The sequence below is a fragment of the Olea europaea genome, unplaced genomic scaffold (genome assembly GCF_002742605.1).
Source record: "Olea europaea var. sylvestris unplaced genomic scaffold, O_europaea_v1 scaffold601, whole genome shotgun sequence".
NCBI classification, from domain to species: Eukaryota; Viridiplantae; Streptophyta; class Magnoliopsida; order Lamiales; family Oleaceae; genus Olea; species Olea europaea.
Window position 1 is genome coordinate 234946 of NW_019264357.1, and position 20167 is coordinate 255112.

The window sequence follows — 20167 nt, forward strand, 5'->3', positions numbered from 1 at the left end:
GTTGTTCATACCATTGACACTTACGCTAATGACGGTGCTGACCTGTGGGCTTCCCTCCATAGTTGGGTCGATTGATGTCTCTTGGCTCGTTAGGACTTCTATTTTCTATAGGTTTATTGAAGCCGCGAGATGCATTGGTGCCATTCGAACGGGTTGTACCAGAGTGAGTCCACCAAATCGGTTGGAGAAATTCGCGATAGGCACCAGTTGCTGTGTGGTGGCTTCAAGACGGTGTAAATATGCCTCATGACCTACGAACAGGTCGTGGAGCTCCTCGAATGTGAGGGATTTTGCTCGGGCTCGGATTTGTGCAACAATTTCACGGTAATTGGACCCCAAGCCATGGAGAATATAGAGAGTGAGATCATCAGCAGAGATCGGATGATCAATTAGGGCAATTTCGTCTGCAAGAGGCTTAACCTTATGAAGGTGAGTTGAATGGTTTTATTGTCTCTCTTAATTAAAGTAAGCTCTTCTTTGAGTTGCATAGCTCTGGTGCAAGACTTGGTGGCGTACATACAATGTAACTTTTGCCATGCTTCCTTTGAAGTTTTGGCAGCTGAGATAAATGGGGTGATTGTGGTAGTGGTAGAAGCTAGGATGGCACTAAGGATCATTTTATCCTGTCTGACCCAGTAGGCTTTTTGAAGAGATGATCCGGGATTGGCATTGGCTATAGGACAGGTGTGATCACCAGTCACATAATCTAAAAGATTATATCCGATCAGAAGGGCCTCAAACTGTGAACGCCACTAAGGAAAAGTGGAAGAGGTGAGCTTGCCATTTAGTTGAGCAGAGATGTTTAGGGCAATCAAGAGGGTTTCGATTGGGGATGGTGGTGTTGAGATTGGAGTGTGGGAAGTGAGGATCGAATTCTCGTTGGAGGGGACTGCTCTTGATACCATGATGGAACTTTAATCTTAACTGTATATTGATAAAATGAATTACAATATAGTAGTGATTTTTTTATTGAAGAATTATATGCTCTATATATACAAAGATTGCAAAACTATTTTAAAAAGGCAATATTGTTCTAGGGAAGCTAGCTAAAATTGTGGTTGTGATATTGGTGGTGACTGATGCAAGGCTTGATTCTTGTAATTGACTGATCGTTACACCCTTGAATCTTGCCTAATTATTTTTGTTATGATTTGTTACTTGATTTGTGGTATGATCTCTGATAAAGGGAAGGCTATGGTAATCGAATGGTTTAACAATGTCCAAAAAAAGTGAAGTTATTTGAAGTGAAATCTATCTAAGAATGTATAGATAATTTATTTTGGGAGTTGTTTTCACCCACCGTTCTTATATGTTTATTCACTTCTATTTCTTTTTCTATATCACATTTTTAATCTTATGCGAGCTCACCTTTCTTGCAATTTTTTTCCAGTTCTTAAAAATAATAGAAATGATAAGTTGTGAAGTAGAAGGAGGCAAATTATCAAAAGACAAAGCAATGGTTCTAGACTGTGCAAGGACCTTTGGCTGTCGACGCCAAGAAAATGGAAATACTCTCACTCTTTTCTCTCATTTACAGATTACACCAAGTAACCAAGAGTACAGTTCACCAAAGAACAATAAAACTCTAACCATAACGTAATCTACACTGGACATCACCATGAATACCAGAAGAATCAAGATTACAAATGAAAACCAAGGATTTTTAGAGAGAAAAATCATAGAGACGAATAGAGACAGAAACTTAGAATAATCGTGAACCCCAAAAGTGAAAGAGACTTGGAATATAAAAGATCATAATGCATCCAACAGTTCAGCCAGCAACAGGTGTCATCATATTTGCCGTCCAATGGAGTCGGGTTTTAAGTAAATGCCAGATTAAGCACAAAGGCCAAACCAAGTCACATTCCACCATATGGTCCAATCCGGGTAAATAATTTTTGGGCTACATCACTAGGCTTCATAATATAAGATGTTAAGCACATTTTAACCGAGCATGTCTTAATAATTGAGATGGCATGATTGGTTTGACTTAAAATGACAAGCTAATGATTCTTCTAACTTTTGTTCGTCGATGTAATCATTTCTATATTAGTTTTCTACTAAGTATTTACAAAATTCTGCACATTGTAAAAAGTATGCTTTATATTTCATATATCATATGGAGTTTGTTTTGATTAATATTCAGGTACTATCTAAGGTTTATAGACCCTAAGAATTCCAAAGAATTGGTGGACAAGGAAAAAGAAATGTGAGTTTAATCCATAACAGTAGATTTCCATTTTGTTGCATCCTGGTGACTGATGAGCTTTGGTTATACCGTGTTCTGCCAGTCACATAATCTCTTTACCTGCAGGTATTGGAGCCCAGTTGATGTGTATATTGGTGCTGCTGAACATGCTGTACTTCGTTTATTGTATGCTAGATTCTGGCACAAGGTTTGTACTCCATATTAGGCCGTTCAATAAATGGGGAAGCCTGGAGCTTGTAGTTTTTCCTATTAGCTCATGCACCTTTTGTTGAATTGTTTCACCTGTTGTTATTGTCACTCTCGCCATTTGAACTTTTTTTTTTTTTGGGTATAAAAATTCTTGGCCCATCTCATAGTAAAGCCAATGCTTGGATTGTTCTTGATCCATTAACTATAGCTTTCATGATGCAAATGGTTAACAAGAGGGGACATTAAAAAAAGACAAGAAAAAAAAATGTAGATTCTCAGCTTAACACAACTTTGAGCCAAGCTAAAGGGTTACAGAACCTACTTACTCATGGCAAGCCCGGCCATGGCCCAAGACAAATTAGGCTGTTGCCTTGGACCTGAAGATATAATGGGTCTAAAAAAAATTTAAGGGGTTGTATGATATCCATTTTCATGTAAAAATACATTTTAGAATTGTAAATTGATGAGAAATGTGTGGTTGAAAGATAAGGAAAAGTTTTTGATTTACGTGTAATATTATTTTAATAAAGAATATATGGTTGAAAAGAAGAGAGAAAAAAATGATTTTTAAAAAAATGGGTAGCAAACGGACCTTAAATCTCAAAAGTCTAACAAAAGTTTTCCTTTACTTTTTTGAATCGAGCCTTGTTATCCTTTAAAAACCAACAACAAAACAACACAATGCGACTAAATAAAAGGCCCAAAATATTTGGACACTTAACTTACATTCTTGGTTTAATGAGTAAAATAGATCTATAATTAAACTATTACCTAGTTTTATATCCCTTCTTTCTTTTTTCATACATACCAAAATCTAGAAAAACGAATCAATCTAATAAAAATTAAGGAAATCTTCAATATAATTTTTTGTTAAGCTTATAAAATTTCTTTAAAATTTATAAATTAATTTTTATGAAAGTTATAAATAAGTTATTTATCTTATAAGTATTCATTTTATTTATATTTAAGAGTTTCTTATCAATTTATCGCCTTGGTCTCGTATTTCTCAAGGCCGTAATTCATGGACCTTCTGGAGGCAGAGTAGCAGACCTAGCTAAAACCTAAAATCTTAAAGCTCTTCCTAAATCAGAAGTATTCTATCATTCAGGCATTGGCTATTGAATGTTCATAAAAGCACTCTCAAAAATCTTCAAGGGGCAAACATATGCAATTGCTTTCTTTTTTTTGCAGTACTTTTAACTCGATCAATTGTTAATGTTTTGCTTCAGTTCCTTTATGACGTTGGTGTTGTGTCAACAAAGGAACCCTTTAACTGTGTCATCAACCAAGGAATTATCCTTGGGTGGTTAGTATAAATTGCTCGATCATGTAGACATGATGTCCTTTGGAAACTGCATATTTTTAATGGCCGAGATGGCGGGTTCAATAAATGGCCACGAAAGAATAGCCGAGGAGAAGGTATGTTGCAACTTTCACTGTCCTCGTTTGTTATGATGTCTTTTGCCAAATATTGTGGAGATGAGAACCATTTTCTTTTTATTCCTTTCGCTTCTTCTCATAGAATTCTATAGTTAATTTTGAATCATGTTTATTTCTTTTAATTCGTGTTCTGTTCTGAACTAGGTCAAGAATTCTGGTGATTCTTATGTGCTAGAAAAACCATCCCAATATTGCTCACAAGATGAGTAAAAGTCCCGGAAATGTCATAAATCCTGACGATGTTGTTTTGGAGTATGGTGCAGATTCTCTTTGTTTATATGAAATGTTTATGGGCCAATTTCGGTAGGTTCCTTTATCCTTTGTATTGTCTTAGTATTTTTCTTTCCTTTGTGAGGTGGGGGTAGGGAACTAATGCTTCAATTTTTTCTATGCTCACAAAAGATAAAATCCTGCACTTTAATTCAGTACTTAATTTCCTTTGATAACATTGTTTTCCCAATATATATGATCCCAGAGACTCCAAAATCTGGAGTGCTAGTGTTATTGAAGTGTTCATCGTTTTTTGGCAAGAGTGTGGAGATTGATTGTCGGTTCACCTATTAAAGATGGAACAATTAACCTTGATGAAAAACCTTCTATGGAACAACTTCGGTGTCTTCATGGTCTCATAGATGCATCGACAAGGTAATACTGGTATTTCATTGAAGTGTTCATGGCCTACATCCATTCTTGCCATCCAACCAAAAAGAGATACTAATGATAATGGAAGTGTAATATATCTGATGTGCACTGGTGTCTACAACTTTTAAATTATCCTTAGTCTTTTACCTTTGATATAACTAGGAGATTTAGACGGTTCATTTGAGACCATGAAGTGAAAGCATTTGGACTTCCCCTCAAATGCTCTATCGTGTTCATGAAATAAGGTGTCTTCCAGTTTGACATATGCATTTTGATTGCTGAATTGGTTTACTATGGTAGGTGACAGAAGAAATTGAAGGAATACAGTTCAACACTGGAATTTCTGCGATGATGGAGTTCATCAATGCTGCATATAAGGTCTCTCACTCTCTCTCAGACGCGCCCCGCCACATGTACGCACTTGAATTAGTTTTCTGTACTTATCATGATGATACAGCATGCCCACATCCATAGAAAGTGTATGACAGGCATCCATGAATAAGTGGAAGAAAAGGGTCCAGAAACCCATTGTAGCGGTGAGTAAAAGGGTAGGAAAGAATAGGAGGGCTTATGTTATGCTCTGAAGACACTTCTACCATATTTCCCAATGTTATCATATTGGAGGAAGAAATTGGTTAAAAGACCTTTTAGTGTTTGTCTTCATAAAAGTAAAACTGTGACTGTTGAGCTTGGCTAGTTCTTTTATGATTTGACAGTGTATTTTCCTGTTTTTAGTGGGAAGAGCTTCCAAAGTCAATTGTCGAAACATTTTTCTTACTGCTCTCACCCTATGCATCTCATGTGGCGGAAGAGCTCTGGTCCCATTTAGGACACTCAATGTCACTGGCATATGAGCCTTTCCCCGAGGCATGAATGTGCATTTCCTACTAATTTAGCCCGCCTACTCCCTTGGCAGGTGTCCTCTGGCTAGGCTAGCGCGATGTATTTCTATGGTGGTCTCTGTTGTATGGACTAACTTCTGTTGTTTCCAATCCAGTGCAGACTGCATGAATTGTTTGGTACATTTACCTAAAAGTCAGTGGGGAACATTAAAAAGAAGCTGTTGATAAAATAATCATATGTTAATAGATTCTAAAGTTATTAAAATCAGATGGTGCTTTCTACTTTTGACTACTTATGATCACTGTATTCAGAAAAAAGGCTGGATAGTTTCTCTGACGAAAAATGAAGAATCTCTCCGAGTTGTGACAATACATTTTTAAGAATTAGTCATTGTGGGTCTCTGACATCTACTTATTACAGGCTAATCCTGCTTACTTAAAGGAGTCCACTGTAGTTTTACTAGTTCAGATAAACGGTAAGACAAGAGGTACCATACAGGTCGAAGAAGCATGCACCGAGGAAGATGCTTTTAGACTAGCTTCACTTGATTCTAAACTGTCCAAGTTTATGTCTGGTAAAAGCATCAAAAAGCGCATATTCGTGCTGGGTAAAATTCTGAACGTTCTCTTGGATGCGCAGAACATCAAGGTGGGTCTGCAATAGTCCCTCAGCCAGCATTTGACAGCTGGTGCAGATATGCCTTTCTTGATGTTGAATTAAGAACAGCAGGAACAAGTTTATATGCATACGATTCCTTGAGGTTAAATAAAGAACATCAAGAATGCAATATACTAGTCAATTGACACCTTGTAATTTATCCGTGCCTACTGAGAAGGAAAAGGTTTTTTGAAGGATTTGTTGTGTGGTGAGAGACAGACGATGTGTTCATAATGAGGCAGTTCTCAATATTGAGATGGGTTTTGTTGTTGATTGTTTATACATACAAAACTAATTCACTTAGATCAATCTTGTAATAGCCTATTATTTATATATGGAATGTACGCAAACCTATCAATACAAATTGTTTCGTACTATCCAATGGTAACTTGTGAAATAAGACAGCTGAATTCAAGTTTACATGCTAGCAGAAGCTTGCAACCTTGATAACAAGAACCAGCCGATCAATTTGCCAAAATAATTGTCAAAGATTTTAAATTCATAGGCCGAGAAACTTTCTCTGCCACGATGGCTGGCCTTTGCTTATCTCCCTTGTTGGTTTTGTTAAAGGATATAATCTCACATCGAATAAAAATGAAAAACATAAATCAACTTATAAGATTTTGGGTTTATTCCTCTTGGCTCTTAACGAGGTTGATCTTTTAAGATGAAATCTCAAGTCTTAACATGGTATCAAAGTCATAAAACTTAAACGAGCAATTCGATTGGATTAAAAATAAAAAATGAGCAAACACAAACGAACCACCATCTTGCTGGGGATGTTAAGAAATATAATCTCACATCAAATAAAGTTAAAAAACATAGACCAACCTATAAGATTTTGGGCTGCTTTTAATAAGGTTAACCTTTTAAAATGAAATCCCGATCTTAACAGGTTTTGTATTTGTAGGAGACATTCTTCCAATCTCCAATCTAATTTTTCTTATGCAGTCAACGATGAGTTCTTTAACTTATTTATCCTACCTGTAATGTGTTTTCTGAGGATGCTCCTTCAATCCTCAAGTTGACTAAGTCCTCTTTGGATTTTATATTAGATTCTTTGCCGAGGCTTTATATAAATTTTCTCAGGTTAATGGAGAATGGAGATAATATATAAATTTTCATGTTAATTAGCTCACAGCTTTTGGCTTGTTTTTTTCCTTGCTCCGCTTGCAGAAATGTCACTCAAATTGATAAAGGAAGCATTCTTCACCGAGTCCCAACTTATTTTCTCGCCTCGTAAAATTCAGTTATTTTTCTGGCAAGTTTTTCTACAAAATTTCCCGACAATATAAATACCAATGCCTAGAAAGTAAAAATCTAAAATAGTTTGTCTTCTGGTCTAGAAGGCTGCCTGATCAGTAAGTACGCTGGAAATTGTGTAGAAAAACATAGAATTTTCCCCAGTGGTCCCTCAAGTTTGATTAGTGTGTGAAGAGTGTCTCATCTTTAGACCAACTACCCGTGTATACTTCTAGAATTCAACTTCCTAAGATCTCCCAGGGGTCCAATGATACCGACTAAGTGCGGAAGTTCTATCAAATTTTTAACTAAACCTTAATTTTAATTATATATTTCGTGTGATACGACAATTTTTATCAATGTCTCATTGTTAAAGATTTGTGGCTCGAAATTGAAGATCAAAAGCAAAAAAAATATATAAATAAAAATAAATATCTGAAATTAAGTGAAAACTCAATCAAAGAAATTCAACGGAGGCGAAATTGATTCATTTTCTCTTCTTTGCAATTATATTTTCCGAGTGATCAATCATCAAATTTTAGTTATTTTTGCATGTTTAGTATGTTAGGCTAAATTCATTTAGTGTTGTGATGATGTTGTAAATCGTTAATTAATCCTTTTTAATTTGAAGACCTCTTCTTTTAAGTATGATTTGTGTTGATTGATTGATATCATGTTTATGATATTTATACGGATGCCTGATTACCATTTAGATAATATGTAATCTATTTTATTTTTGGAAAGTTCGAAATGGTTTTAGCATATCGATATAAGGTACAATAGACATTAGGAATAATTGTTTTTGCCTTGTGCAATCATAATAAGTAATCTAGTGAACTAATGCCTTTTAAAAAATCATATTCATGTTCATTTAATTAGAAATTATTATAATCGTTAGTAGTTAATACAAACCATTCAACTCATAAATTAATTTTGTTACCTTCCTATTTGTTCATGATATAATTAAACTCTATTTCTCGCGGAAAAGATATTTTAAACTCGTTTTTTACTATTACTTGTCAACAATCTCATACATATCTTAAATTGTTGGAACAAATTAATTAGCTGCAGTAGCAATCTGAACAATATAATGCAGAAATATAAAACTTATCGTCCGATCGAGTCTCGTGACAGTACGATGTCCTAAAGTGAAATTGCCCGTCAATAATTGCTGCGACCTCCGTGGACAATCACTCCCAGAATACAACGATCGTAAACCACTTGTGCAGCAATCACGAATGATTTTTCTAGAACTCTTAATTGTACTCCAGAATAGATATAAAAACCCGAATATAAGAAATTCACAATATGAAAAGAGTGATTGATGCAAGATGATTTATCTATTTTCTTTTTGTGTGTCTTTTCCCAAAACGAGATATGGGTTTATATAGGCAAGATGGTAGTAATAGTCTTCACCATGTTAATGCAAAATTTTAATGACTGAGTAGTGGGTGTTTTAATGGCAGTTAGTGAGTTGTTATAAAAACAAACAGTCATAAAATACTGTCTAATTTTACCCATTAAATAATAAAGAAAAAAATATTTATTTTAGTCAAGGAAGCCCAAGGCCCCAATCAAGACATTTTAATACCTGCGTGGGGAGTAATTCGAACCCCTGACGTCCCACACAAATGTCACATTTCCCACCACTTTGGCACTTTATCTAATTTGATTATTTCTTTCACATTTTATATTTATACCATAAATATATAACATTTGATCCATAGTTTGGAACTTGTAGCCTAATTATTTGTCAAAAACCAACTCAATTTCTTGGTCAAAATATAAAATTATGTTGCCAAACTTACCCGGTAGGTTGAAAATGATAGCTGGATCTCTTTCATAATATTCCACATGCTGCCAATTTTCTGTCTTAAAGAGAGTTTGAAATATGCAGAAATCGTTTTGAACTTGGTATCAACTAGAAGAAACGTTTTTTTGACAAATAATTAATCAAAGTTTGGCTTGTCAATAATAAACAGTCCGAGTTGTAACTTGTAAAATGGCAAAAAGTCTATTATTAAAATCAAATTCTTATGCCGATGGGCAAAATTTTAGTTTCGTGTAGATACTTTTATTTATATTTTACTCTGAAACATACTATTTGATCCATATATGTACAATTTTTTTAAATGTGCATGACGTGAATTCAAATCAATATCTATGCATGTTCAAATAGCATATTCAGGGGTATTACATAAAATTTTAAGTTATTAATTAGAAATGATTCAAGTTCATTTTTATTTTAAGTTTTTTCTTTAATATTTTTTTTTTTGGGGATTTCATAGTTAAATCATAAATTGATCGCAATTAAATATTTGAATAAAAATAATTATATCCAAGAATACAGTGGTTTAGACTAAAATTAATGTGAATAATAAGAGTATATTTGATCTTTTACTACGGATAACAATATAATGAGCAAGCAGATAAGAAATGACATATATATTAATCTTAAACTATATTGAAAACGGTGTCCCTCTATGACTTATAATTTGTCTTTTTATAAGTGATTTTCAAATTTTTATATTAAAATTGTTTGAAAATTGACATAAGAGCAAAAATATTGGTTGGGAGTAGGATTTAACCGCACGTACTGTTTGTGTCGATATTTCAATGCCACCGCAAAATTCAATTCAAAAGGCCGCTTCTTCTCTTAAATCCCAATGGTCCAATTAAACCTAACCATGCACCATTTTTCTACGTCATGGGAGATAATCCACGTGGAAGTTGGGTTTTTTCAATGTAAAAATCTTAGTAAACTCTCCTTTTGTCTGCACACATGATTTGTCTTTTATTTGACGATGCCATCACTTTATGAAATTGTTTAATAGAATTTATAATTTATAATTATACATTTCATCAATTTTTATTAAAATTTATTAAAAATTTAAATTTAAATTTTAATCTAAATCAATGTTAACAACTAATTTTAATTATATATTTTATGAAACCTACAATTTTTCAATCAGACATTTCATCAACTTTTATTAAAATCTACTAAAAAAATCTGATTTTAATTTTCACCAAAATGAACTTAATTATGATAGTCAATTATGCATAAAACACATATAATCATTTGAACTACTGAGTTCCAATTATCAATTTGAATAATTGGTTAAGGTTGATATTTGGTTGGATTTAGGTGGCACCTAATATCTTAACCCGTGAAGTTAATCGGAAAAATGAAAAAATAAAAATAAAAAATTGATGAATTTATTTCACGGAAAACACAATGCTTTGTCACGGATTAGTTGGACGCCGAAAACTTTTATTGTTGTAATTGACTTTTTTGGTGTCAAGTATTTTGTGAACTGATTGCTCATCAGTGATCAGACCCGCAAGATTGGCTTTTGCAATGGATCCCTATGCTTACAATAATTTTGGTTCTTCCCTAGACTCACTTAAGGAAGTGGGCACGTGCCTACTATTCTAAGGCTAGTCTAGGTCTTCTTATTTATATTCAATGACTAATTTTAATTAACCACGTATACATATATCAGTTAATTGGACTATACATTAATGGAAAATCTCGCCAATATATATTTTTTAATATATATAAAAAAATTACAAGTCAAATGAGTAATTTTCAGACAACTTCATTAAGATTTTCCTTTCAATTTATCAACTAATTTGAAAAGCTTTGGCTACATTATTTAATATTTAAAAGTTCACATATTCCAAAAAAAATTCAACCATGTAACATTTCCTTCACACGTTGTCCATTTTATCTGACTTTTCAGGAAAAATGGTACACTGAATTCTCCTTCCCATTTTTCTTTTTCATTTTTTCCTATTTGCACACTTTAATGCTATAGTCGGCGAAGAAAGAGGAAAGGGACAATGGACCAAGAAAGTCATGTATAATAGCTGCAAAGGGAGACCAAAGAAATGGGCCCTAATCAATTTGGTGGGGTCGTGCGCGTTAATTAGGAAGAAAAACGTGTCTTTGAGGTCACTTTGAGAAAAAGGAGTCAATCACCTACCTTCAGGTGAGGTTTGAAAAGATTAATTGGATAGTATTAGAAAGAGCAAAAAATTCAAGTTATAATAGTTTATCATCTTGTTTGTCTTTGAGTATTTATGCTTTAAGTATCGAGGTTACATTTGAGATGGTTAATTGTGTGGAGAGGTGTTCACCTCAAAATACGTTTGATGAAACAGTCAATAGAATTTCGACCACCTCCCGTCTACTTAGGTATCATCCGCATGTTGAAACGCACTATTAGAGTGCAAATATTATCGTCCTAGAAAAAAGTCTGACAAATTTTTGCACTCGACAATTAAGCCAACTATTGAAATAGAAAACAATGAATGCAAGAGAGATGAGTGAGAGGGGATTTGACTAACATTTAGCGTGAATTACCAAATTACAATTACATTTGGACGTCACTATGTTTGAACATTTATAGTTGAGAATAAGTGATGTCCATTAGATGCTTGACATGTGACCTTATCCAAAAATCTCAATAGTCAAGCTCAAATGTATCAATTTTAGCTATCGAGGCATGTAGCTGTCTGACCGAAGGCTAACAAGTAGTCACCCTAAACTAAAAAAAGACTGAAAAGTATTTGCTAGAGGCTACCAAATCAAAATATACAAAGTATTTTTGTATAGAGTACCTTTTAGATGAGGTGATGCTTCTAAAAGATGTCATTCATAGGTGATATCAACAACTCAAAAATACACTATAGCAGGAGGTGGCACCTCGCCTCAAAAGTACCACTTAGACAAGGTGCTATCACCTTGGAAAAAACACTTTCAGAGGGAATGGTATATGTGCTTGGAAAGGTGATCAACAACTTCATACGAGGTGTCAATCACCTCGTCCAATGGTCCAATCACCTTAGGGAGATATGGGGGAGTGAGGTGAAGTGGAGTGTGGACCTTGTATAACCTCTTACAATGTCTTTGCTTAGCTGAATGTCACATGACATGCTCGTAGGATTAGACATAACGAGAGTAATCTAAGTCTTTATATGTTTTTTTATGTTGGTTGTATGTTCAAAGTAACAACAACTAGTGGTGGACCCTAATTTGAATGGCAATGGCCAGGAAAATCAATCGTTGAGCCTAGGTAGTTGTGCCCACTTAAGGGAGAGTTTGACGCGATGAAATGGTTAAGCCTTGATAAATAATGTACTTCTTTTTAATTTGAAGAAGAAACATGGATAGATAATTCATCGTGGTAGATATGTGTAGATAAAATGTCTGAAAGCAATTGGATTACTCCACTTACTAGGTTAATCTTTAAGCATTGAATCCAAATTTTCTACAATTTATTGTTTTCTTCTTTAATTGGTGAAAATTTTTACCGTAACACGCTCTTGCATGATGATAACTTGTTGGAGAATGTCAATTTTGAAATCTAGTTGTTCACTTAAGTTTTAGACAGATAAAATTATTTTTGTGAGCTCCTTGGACCATGATACTCTGATTAGGATTTCATTTTTAAATGGTTAACATGATTAAAAAGAATAGCTTAAACTTTTGTGTTATTTATTATTTTCTACTTTAAATTATATGAAGTTTTGCCTTAACATTATGAACTAAAAATTATACATTATATATTAAAAAAAATATTTTTCTATCATTTTTGTTTATCATACGTTCAAACGCTGTTTCTAAACTTTAAAACAATTTTGAAACTAAATTTTATCAAATACTTGTCTGATTCTTGTTGGAACTTATTATTTTATTCGATGTTTTATTCTCTTAGAAGCGAGAAATACCAGATCAAACCTATAAGTACTTAATATAAAAAACTTTATCAAACAGTCCCTTAGTTAGAATCTTTGTTTTGAATTAAAAAAAAAAAAAAAAAAAATTTTGAAGTGAAATTTTAAATTAGATTGATTCAAATAAGTATCCAAATTTTCGTTTCACCGGCTGTATCTTGACGGCATATTTTCAAATAAAAAAAAGGCCGAATCTCCATTTTTCTTGGATTCATACTGTATTGATTTTCGGTATGAATGTGTAGTTTCGCATATATGTTAGAATCGTCTTTATAAAAATGCTTCACCGTAGGCTTTGTAATTCAGAAATGCGAGAACGTCAATAGGAAGCGAATCATGCAGGCCTCATTTGAATTTAAAGGTGCTCAAAAGAAGTATTTGGGAGAACAATATTTGTTAGGTGTTGGAAAATTAATAAAATTTTGAAAAAAATGATTTGAACCATAATTTTCTTTTGTGAGAAAATTGTATTAATTACAGGAAAAAAAAGTAGAAAAATTATTATTGAATTAGTTGTTTTTAAGATTTGTTCTGTGTTGTGAGATTTATAAAATTTATTATTTTCATTTTTTAAAACTCAGGCTTAAAACTAAAAATAACATTAATCATAGTAAATTAATAACAAATTAAAAAACATAAAAAGGAGACTTATTAACATAGTTATTACTCAAATTTGCAGTCGTCGTCTAATCTTTACCGTATTTGTGTCCAACTTTTACACCTTGACAAAGTTGTCCTTAGCCGAAGACCCGCTCCAATTCTAACCAATATACAATTACAACAGTCAACAAGAGCGTACTTAAAAGACCGTGATGAATACACACATTTTATAATTTTATGCAGAACTTTTAAGTAAATAGAAATTAGCAAATAGACAAAATTTGTTTGACCCTATTCTTTTTAGGAAAAATGTATTTCGAAATGGTGATTATTGGAGAACGTGTAACTGAAAAATAGGTCAAAAAATTTAAATTTACTTGTAATATTATTTTATAAAAAAATATATGATTAAAAATATGAATTAAAAAAAAAAAAAAAAAAACAGGGTTCAAATCTGTTGTGAACATTTCCGGTTTTCCAAAGGATGTACCCTCCCCCAACTAAGTCACCCAAAAAAGCTGGCCGTCAAATCTGTTGACTTTCTCTTTGACCTTTTCATTTCATCACGTGGACCGCGCCGCATAAGTTGGGCCGGTGGATTTCTATATACTAATTCCGACCCACTGTTTTCTGTATTTGGAATTAGCCCCTATTTGATCACCATTACCTGAAAATGAAAATGAGAAAAATAGTATTTTTTAGAAAAATGAGTAGTTGAAAAAGAAGAAATTTTTTTTGATTTACGTATAATATTATTCTATGAAAAATTGTGTGGTTGAAAATAGGAGAGAGAAAAATGGAATGTAATGTAATTTAATTTAATGGGGATCAAACAGAGACTTAGTCAAAGCCAGTCTTGGCCAAGTTTGGATGGAACTGCTATCGGCCATCTCATATCAATGATGCTATATACATATGATTATCCCTCAGCCAAAGTGACTTAATCTGCACCATTGATTTTGAATTCGAAAACTACATCACATGACCCTCCACACGGGGGAATGGGGGATATCACTTTGGTGTGTACATTCAGAGCCTGTTTGAGAGTGATTTTGAAAATTGATTTTTTTACCGTTAAGAAAAAAGTGGGTTTACCTGTAAGATAATAAGTCAAATATGACGGTTGGAATAATGAAATAACGATTAAAAAATTAATTTTTTGGAGGAAAAAATAACTCCTAAACAGGCTCTCAGCTTTATCCATCTCATATTGCTTGTTTTGCTAAGCTGAACAGTATTTACTTTACTTATAGATAAAATACATCACTTTTTTTCTTGATAAAATTTACTTAATTTAAAAATAACTCTAACCCTCGTTTGGACTCAATTTTTTCAAAATTTATTTTTAGTCTTGTATTTTTTTCATAAAATAATATTACATGTAAATTCTAAACGTTTCTTTATTTTTTACAACACAGTTTTCAAAAAATCATTATCTCACATGTATTTTTCCCCAAAATCTCATTTTAATGAAGTCCAGACGAGCTTAGTTTGTTATTAAAATAATTAAAATTCTAATTTATAAAATATAACCAATCACTTTTTTTTTTCCTTGAGCAAAAAAATGGATAATATCTAAATCAATGATAACAACTTATTTGAACGAGTTGGCTCACTTAGAAAAATCGAAAACCAATCTCATTCAGAGTTATGTAAGAAATTGAGAAATTAAAACTCGTAATAAGGGCAACTCCAACCCTTACACCAAATTCCCTATTTTGCACCCAATATTTGGTGTAATCCCACTGCAATCCAACACCAATTTTTTGCAAAATGGTGCAAATAAATAGTGTTACATCATATCTATTTAATAATTTATGAAGTAGTAGATTAAATAAATAAATAAATTTTCATATAAATAAATTACTAAGAATGAAAAAAAAAAGATTAAACACTGTTCATTTGTTACAACTTTTGGTGTAATGGATTGCAGATGTTTTTAATTTTGGTGCAAATCTTATTGCGGAATTTAAGATGGTCTAATAACCTCAAAAATGACTGGTTCACCTTCAAAACACTGAGTTTACTCTAAAAACCCTGCAAAACTGTTTGATTGATTTCTAAAAAGGAACAAATTTTGATTTGTTTAATTTTTTATTTTTTTTTATCACCGCTGCTTTGACCTTTCATCAATTTCCAGAATAGTGATCTAAATATGTTTGGAAAAAATAAAAAAATAATTTACTTAGTGTCTTTTTGGCATCCTTTAAAATTTTAAATTATTTGTTACAGTATCATTTTTCACTTTACATTCACATAATAAAATATTTTACATATAAATAAATAATTTTCTTTTTTAAAATTTTTTAATTACACATTCTCAAAAATATACAATTCAAAACTTTTTAATTTTTCAAGTAATAGGTGATAAACAGGGCTTAATCTTCTAACTTGGCAAACATGGTGTGAATCTAGTTGCTAGTAGTGGGGCCCATATTTTAATTCTAGCACCAACCCTGACGCACCACCTGACGTTATTTTCCCTATCAATCAATCCCCAAAGCTTTCTCACCGTACATTCATCAAATCTACAAATTTCCAGTCTACGTAAAACTTTCGGTAGTTTCTCATTCCCCAACCTCACCTTACCCCTTTATATACACTTGCCAATTGCAGTTGTAAAAGACTTCTCAGACTCTTGACATCCCGTCTCTTTCTTGTCAACAACTCTCATTATTTTCTGAACACTATTCAAAATATTTTAATTTCTTGATAATTCTCATCTTCTTTGTTTCTTGATTTATGGAAAAGGGATGGGGTCTCACCGTTGAAAAATCTGATCCTTTTACTAATAAGCCTGTTTTTGGATTTAATTTAAGCCCAAGGTTGAATCAAAGCCCGGGAATTATGTTTCCTGTGAATCTAAATGGCAGGGAGGAGCGGGTGGCTCCACCGCCGGCCGATGATAAACGGGTCTTTTTAGGTGAAGTAGACTTTTTTGCAGATAAGAGGAGGTCTACAAACGATACTTTTGTAGTGAAGAAGGAAGATGTTGAAGCTGCTACAAGGGATTTGAATGTCAACGTAAGTAGCATCTGCTTATACATACAACAATTGTATGTATGTGTGTGTGTGTGTGTGTGTGTTGATATGTTCTATGTATGACATGTATACTTGATATATTATTCTGGAGATATTTGTATTTATTGTTATTTTTTTCTTTAATATAGACTGGTTTGCAACTTCTTACTGTTAACAATGGAAATGATCAATTAACGAAAGATGATGGGATTTCATCTGACATCAAAGATAAGAAAGCAAAAAAGGAGGTGAGAATGCATGCTCTCTAGAGAAATTGTTGAAAAAATGCTCATTAATTTTTGATAATTTGATTTCTGAATTTTTCTTTATTTACTTGTATGATATATAGCTAGCAGAATTGCAAGATGAACTTGATAGAATGAACGCTGAAAATCAGAAGTTAAAAGGGATGCTTTCTCAGGTCACCAGCAATTACAGTACGTTGCAGATGCATCTTATCACATTAATGCAACATCAGAAGAATTCAGAAACAGAAAGCTCACTAGAAAACCAGGTAATAATTCTTTATTTTTAAGCCTTGTTGAAATCGCTAAACTTTGTCAAACTTGTTTGATGAGATGTTAATGTTTTACAATAATTCAGACTGTAGATGGAAAATTCGAAGATAAGAATCAAGAAAATAGAGGATCAATAGTTCCAAGACAGTTCTTGGAGTTGGCCCCAGGTGATCCAGAATTATTTCATTCTTCATCAGAAGAAAGAACTATATCTGGATCGCCGGCACAAAACAAGAAAATGATTGGTAGGGAAGAGAGCCCAGCATCTGAAGATTGGGCTCCTAATAAGGCCCCCAAATTAAATCCCTTCAAGCCTGCTGATCAACCCACAGAGGCTACGATGAGAAAAGCTCGTGTTTCAGTTCGGGCAAGATCCGAAGCTCCTATGGTATGCATCAAACACGTAGTTTATATAAATAAGTTTGTCCAAGTCATCAAATTTTACCAATTGAATTGTGAATAATCTCAATAATTATGATAGTAACGCTCAAGATGTTTGATCAATCAGATTTCGGATGGATGCCAATGGCGAAAATATGGACAAAAGATGGCAAAAGGAAATCCTTGTCCACGAGCTTATTATCGTTGCACAATGGCAGTAGGCTGTCCAGTGCGCAAACAGGTAAATTGAACCCGGCTTTTATACTTGAAAAATTTCATCATTTTATACATCAATGATTCATTTTAGCTTAATTTTAAAATGATTCATGTAATTTACAGGTTCAAAGGTGTGCTGAGGATAGATCAATCTTGATTACAACCTACGAAGGAACCCACAATCATCCACTTCCACCGGCCGCCATGGCCATGGCGTCAACAACTTCAGCCGCGGCTAGTATGCTCCTTTCAGGCTCAATGTCTAGCGCAGATGGGTTAATGAATCCGAATTTTCTTGCAAGAACCATTCTTCCATGTTCATCAAACATGGCTACTATTTCAGCCTCGGCTCCATTTCCAACAGTCACATTAGACCTTACGCAGCAACCCAACCCTTTGCAATTCCAAAGACCGCCACCCACTACCCAATTCCAAGTCCCTTTTCCCGCGGCTCCACCGCCGCAAATGTCTCAAGTTTTTGGGTATAACCAATCAAAATTTTCCGGGCTACAGATGTCTCGGGACAGAATTGAAGCTGCTTCATTACCAAACGAGGAGCAGCAACACCCATCCTTCACTGAAACCCTCAGTGCCGCCACCGCTGCCATAACCGCGGATCCTAATTTCACTGCAGCCCTTGCCGCCGCCATCACCTCCATCATCGGAGGCTCCAATCCAAGTAGCGGCAATAACAATACGATGGCAAACAACAATAGTACCGACGTAAACACAAATAGTAGCAACAAGACCAGCAGTTTTTCAGGGAGTTGATGGAAGCATGATCCAGTTCCTTTGTCTTTAGCAACTGCTTTTTTACACTTGTATCAAATAGTTTTGTTGATTAATTCTTCTTTTCTTGGGGGTTCAGAAGGAATTTAAAATCTTCGTATATATTTTTGTAATGGGGTGGAGGGTTTATTTCATGGTACACAAAAATTACATTTTTTATATTGTTTTATTCAGAATAAATGTCATTCCAATATTAACAAAAGAGAGAAGCGCTGATTGCTTTTTTTTTTTTTTTTTTTTTTTTTTTTTTATATTTGAAATGCGATTAAAGTAAATTTTTGTTAATTGCAACGGAAGGACCATATGTTTTGAATGAAGCTAGATGTACAGTTAGTCTGTACACACAGATTAATTGATATGTTTTACCCTTTTTTCTTTATCTTTATCTAATAAAAAACGACAAAAGAGTGGACAATTTTAGACTTGAGGAAACATCCAAGACGATCAGAAGAATAATCAAACGTTTGATAGGTATATTCTGATTAATATAGTCAACAACTACGGCCATTTGTTTGACACGGAAACGGATAGATTTCTAGGCAACTTCCTTTGATTCTTTTCCAATCAAATAATGTCAGAAAATCTCGTCCATTAAATTTTCTTTTATGTCTATCATTTATTTTAATAAATTTTCCTTTAAACGGGAGGGATTTTGCTACTGTAATAGGGGTTGACAGTCCCCTTAACCGAACCTCACCATAGAGGGTCTTGCGCGAAAAAAATGGGACCCTCCACACATTGGTAGGATTAGGTCAGACAGCCCCCCTATTACAGTAGCAAAATCCAAGTAAGAGGTCGTAAAAAGGTTCAGATCCACTGTTTTGAGATTGCACGTGTCTCGAGTATTAGTTTGATGGAAAAACTAAAGATTCCATTTGACAAAATTATGACAAAATTATAACAAAATTTTCAGTATTTCTGTATCGTAGAAGTTAGGGACAGAGGTTTGAGTTGAAAGTTTTGAGCGGTCGACTTTTCCGTTACTATTTAGTTTAGATAATGGTTAACATGACCTAGAAAATTTTAATGTCCTATCATTGATATAATATTAAATATAATTATCATTGATGTTGAATGTGGTTTTCAAGAATCATGCTCTTTGGCATTGTTTTATTAAAGAAAAATTGACAGTTTAAATTGAACTAATCAGATATTCAATATGTTTTACAGAATAATGAGTGCTTTTATTATGATTCTATGAAGGGAAATACAACAGTTTGAATGGAATTGTAACAAAATGATAACTTGATATTTGATAATTCGAATTGAATTAAACAAGACGAGCTTAATATAAGTTCTCAATTCATCTTCGTGTGATTGGCAAATATGATATTAAATTCTTGTAAACTTTTATACTGATGCACATGTAACAAGTACCAAATCTGGTCAATAAATAAATTGTTAGATTATAGAATTATGTTAAACCGTGAGGATTATTGATGCAATTATTAATCAGCAATTAAAGTATTAATTTATTGAAATTTGTAATTGGATATCTGAGATACGTTATTGACTTCCGTGCACAAAGGCGGCATGATGAGCCCACCAACAATCATTTTGTCTAAATAAAATTTTAAAAATACTCAAAAAATAAAAGTAAGGAAACTGAATCGTTGACGCGTGACTTCGTGGGTCGGATCGGATCGTACTTGATAAACCGTACCAACAACTCCACCTTATA

The 20167-nt window shown here is 33.4% G+C and overlaps 1 protein-coding gene and 2 long non-coding RNA genes across 3 annotated transcripts; all 3 read left to right on the plus strand.

Annotated features, from left to right (window-relative positions):
* The first annotated feature begins 227 nt into the window (after positions 1-227).
* Positions 228-2543, plus strand: LOC111389608. The gene is made up of 3 exons (XR_002701757.1): positions 228-429; positions 2147-2209; positions 2315-2543. It is a non-coding gene; the product is annotated as an uncharacterized LOC111389608 (long non-coding RNA).
* Positions 2544-3376: 833 nt separating this feature from the next.
* On the plus strand, positions 3377-6375 carry LOC111389602. The gene is made up of 4 exons (XR_002701755.1): positions 3377-3817; positions 3983-4141; positions 4314-4483; positions 4781-6375. It is a non-coding gene; the product is annotated as an uncharacterized LOC111389602 (long non-coding RNA).
* Positions 6376-16137: 9762 nt separating this feature from the next.
* LOC111389584 (probable WRKY transcription factor 31) lies at positions 16138-18695 on the plus strand. The gene is made up of 6 exons (XM_023014511.1): positions 16138-16585; positions 16732-16830; positions 16932-17096; positions 17186-17488; positions 17609-17722; positions 17821-18695. The coding sequence occupies exons 1-6, from the start codon at positions 16304-16306 to the stop codon at positions 18466-18468; spliced, it is 1611 nt and encodes a 536-aa protein (XP_022870279.1). The 5' UTR covers positions 16138-16303; the 3' UTR covers positions 18469-18695.
* Positions 18696-20167: the final 1472 nt, after the last annotated feature.

Bases quoted from the DNA above. Each gene is read 5' to 3' on its own strand.
- LOC111389584 (XM_023014511.1), top strand. From the start codon at position 16,304: ATGGAAAAGGGATGGGGTCTCACCGTTGAAAAATCTGATCCTTTTACT. The intron at 16,586-16,731 runs GTAAGTAGCATC...TCTTTAATATAG, and splicing joins CAAGGGATTTGAATGTCAAC to ACTGGTTTGCAACTTCTTAC. The intron at 17,489-17,608 runs GTATGCATCAAA...TTGATCAATCAG, and splicing joins CAAGATCCGAAGCTCCTATG to ATTTCGGATGGATGCCAATG.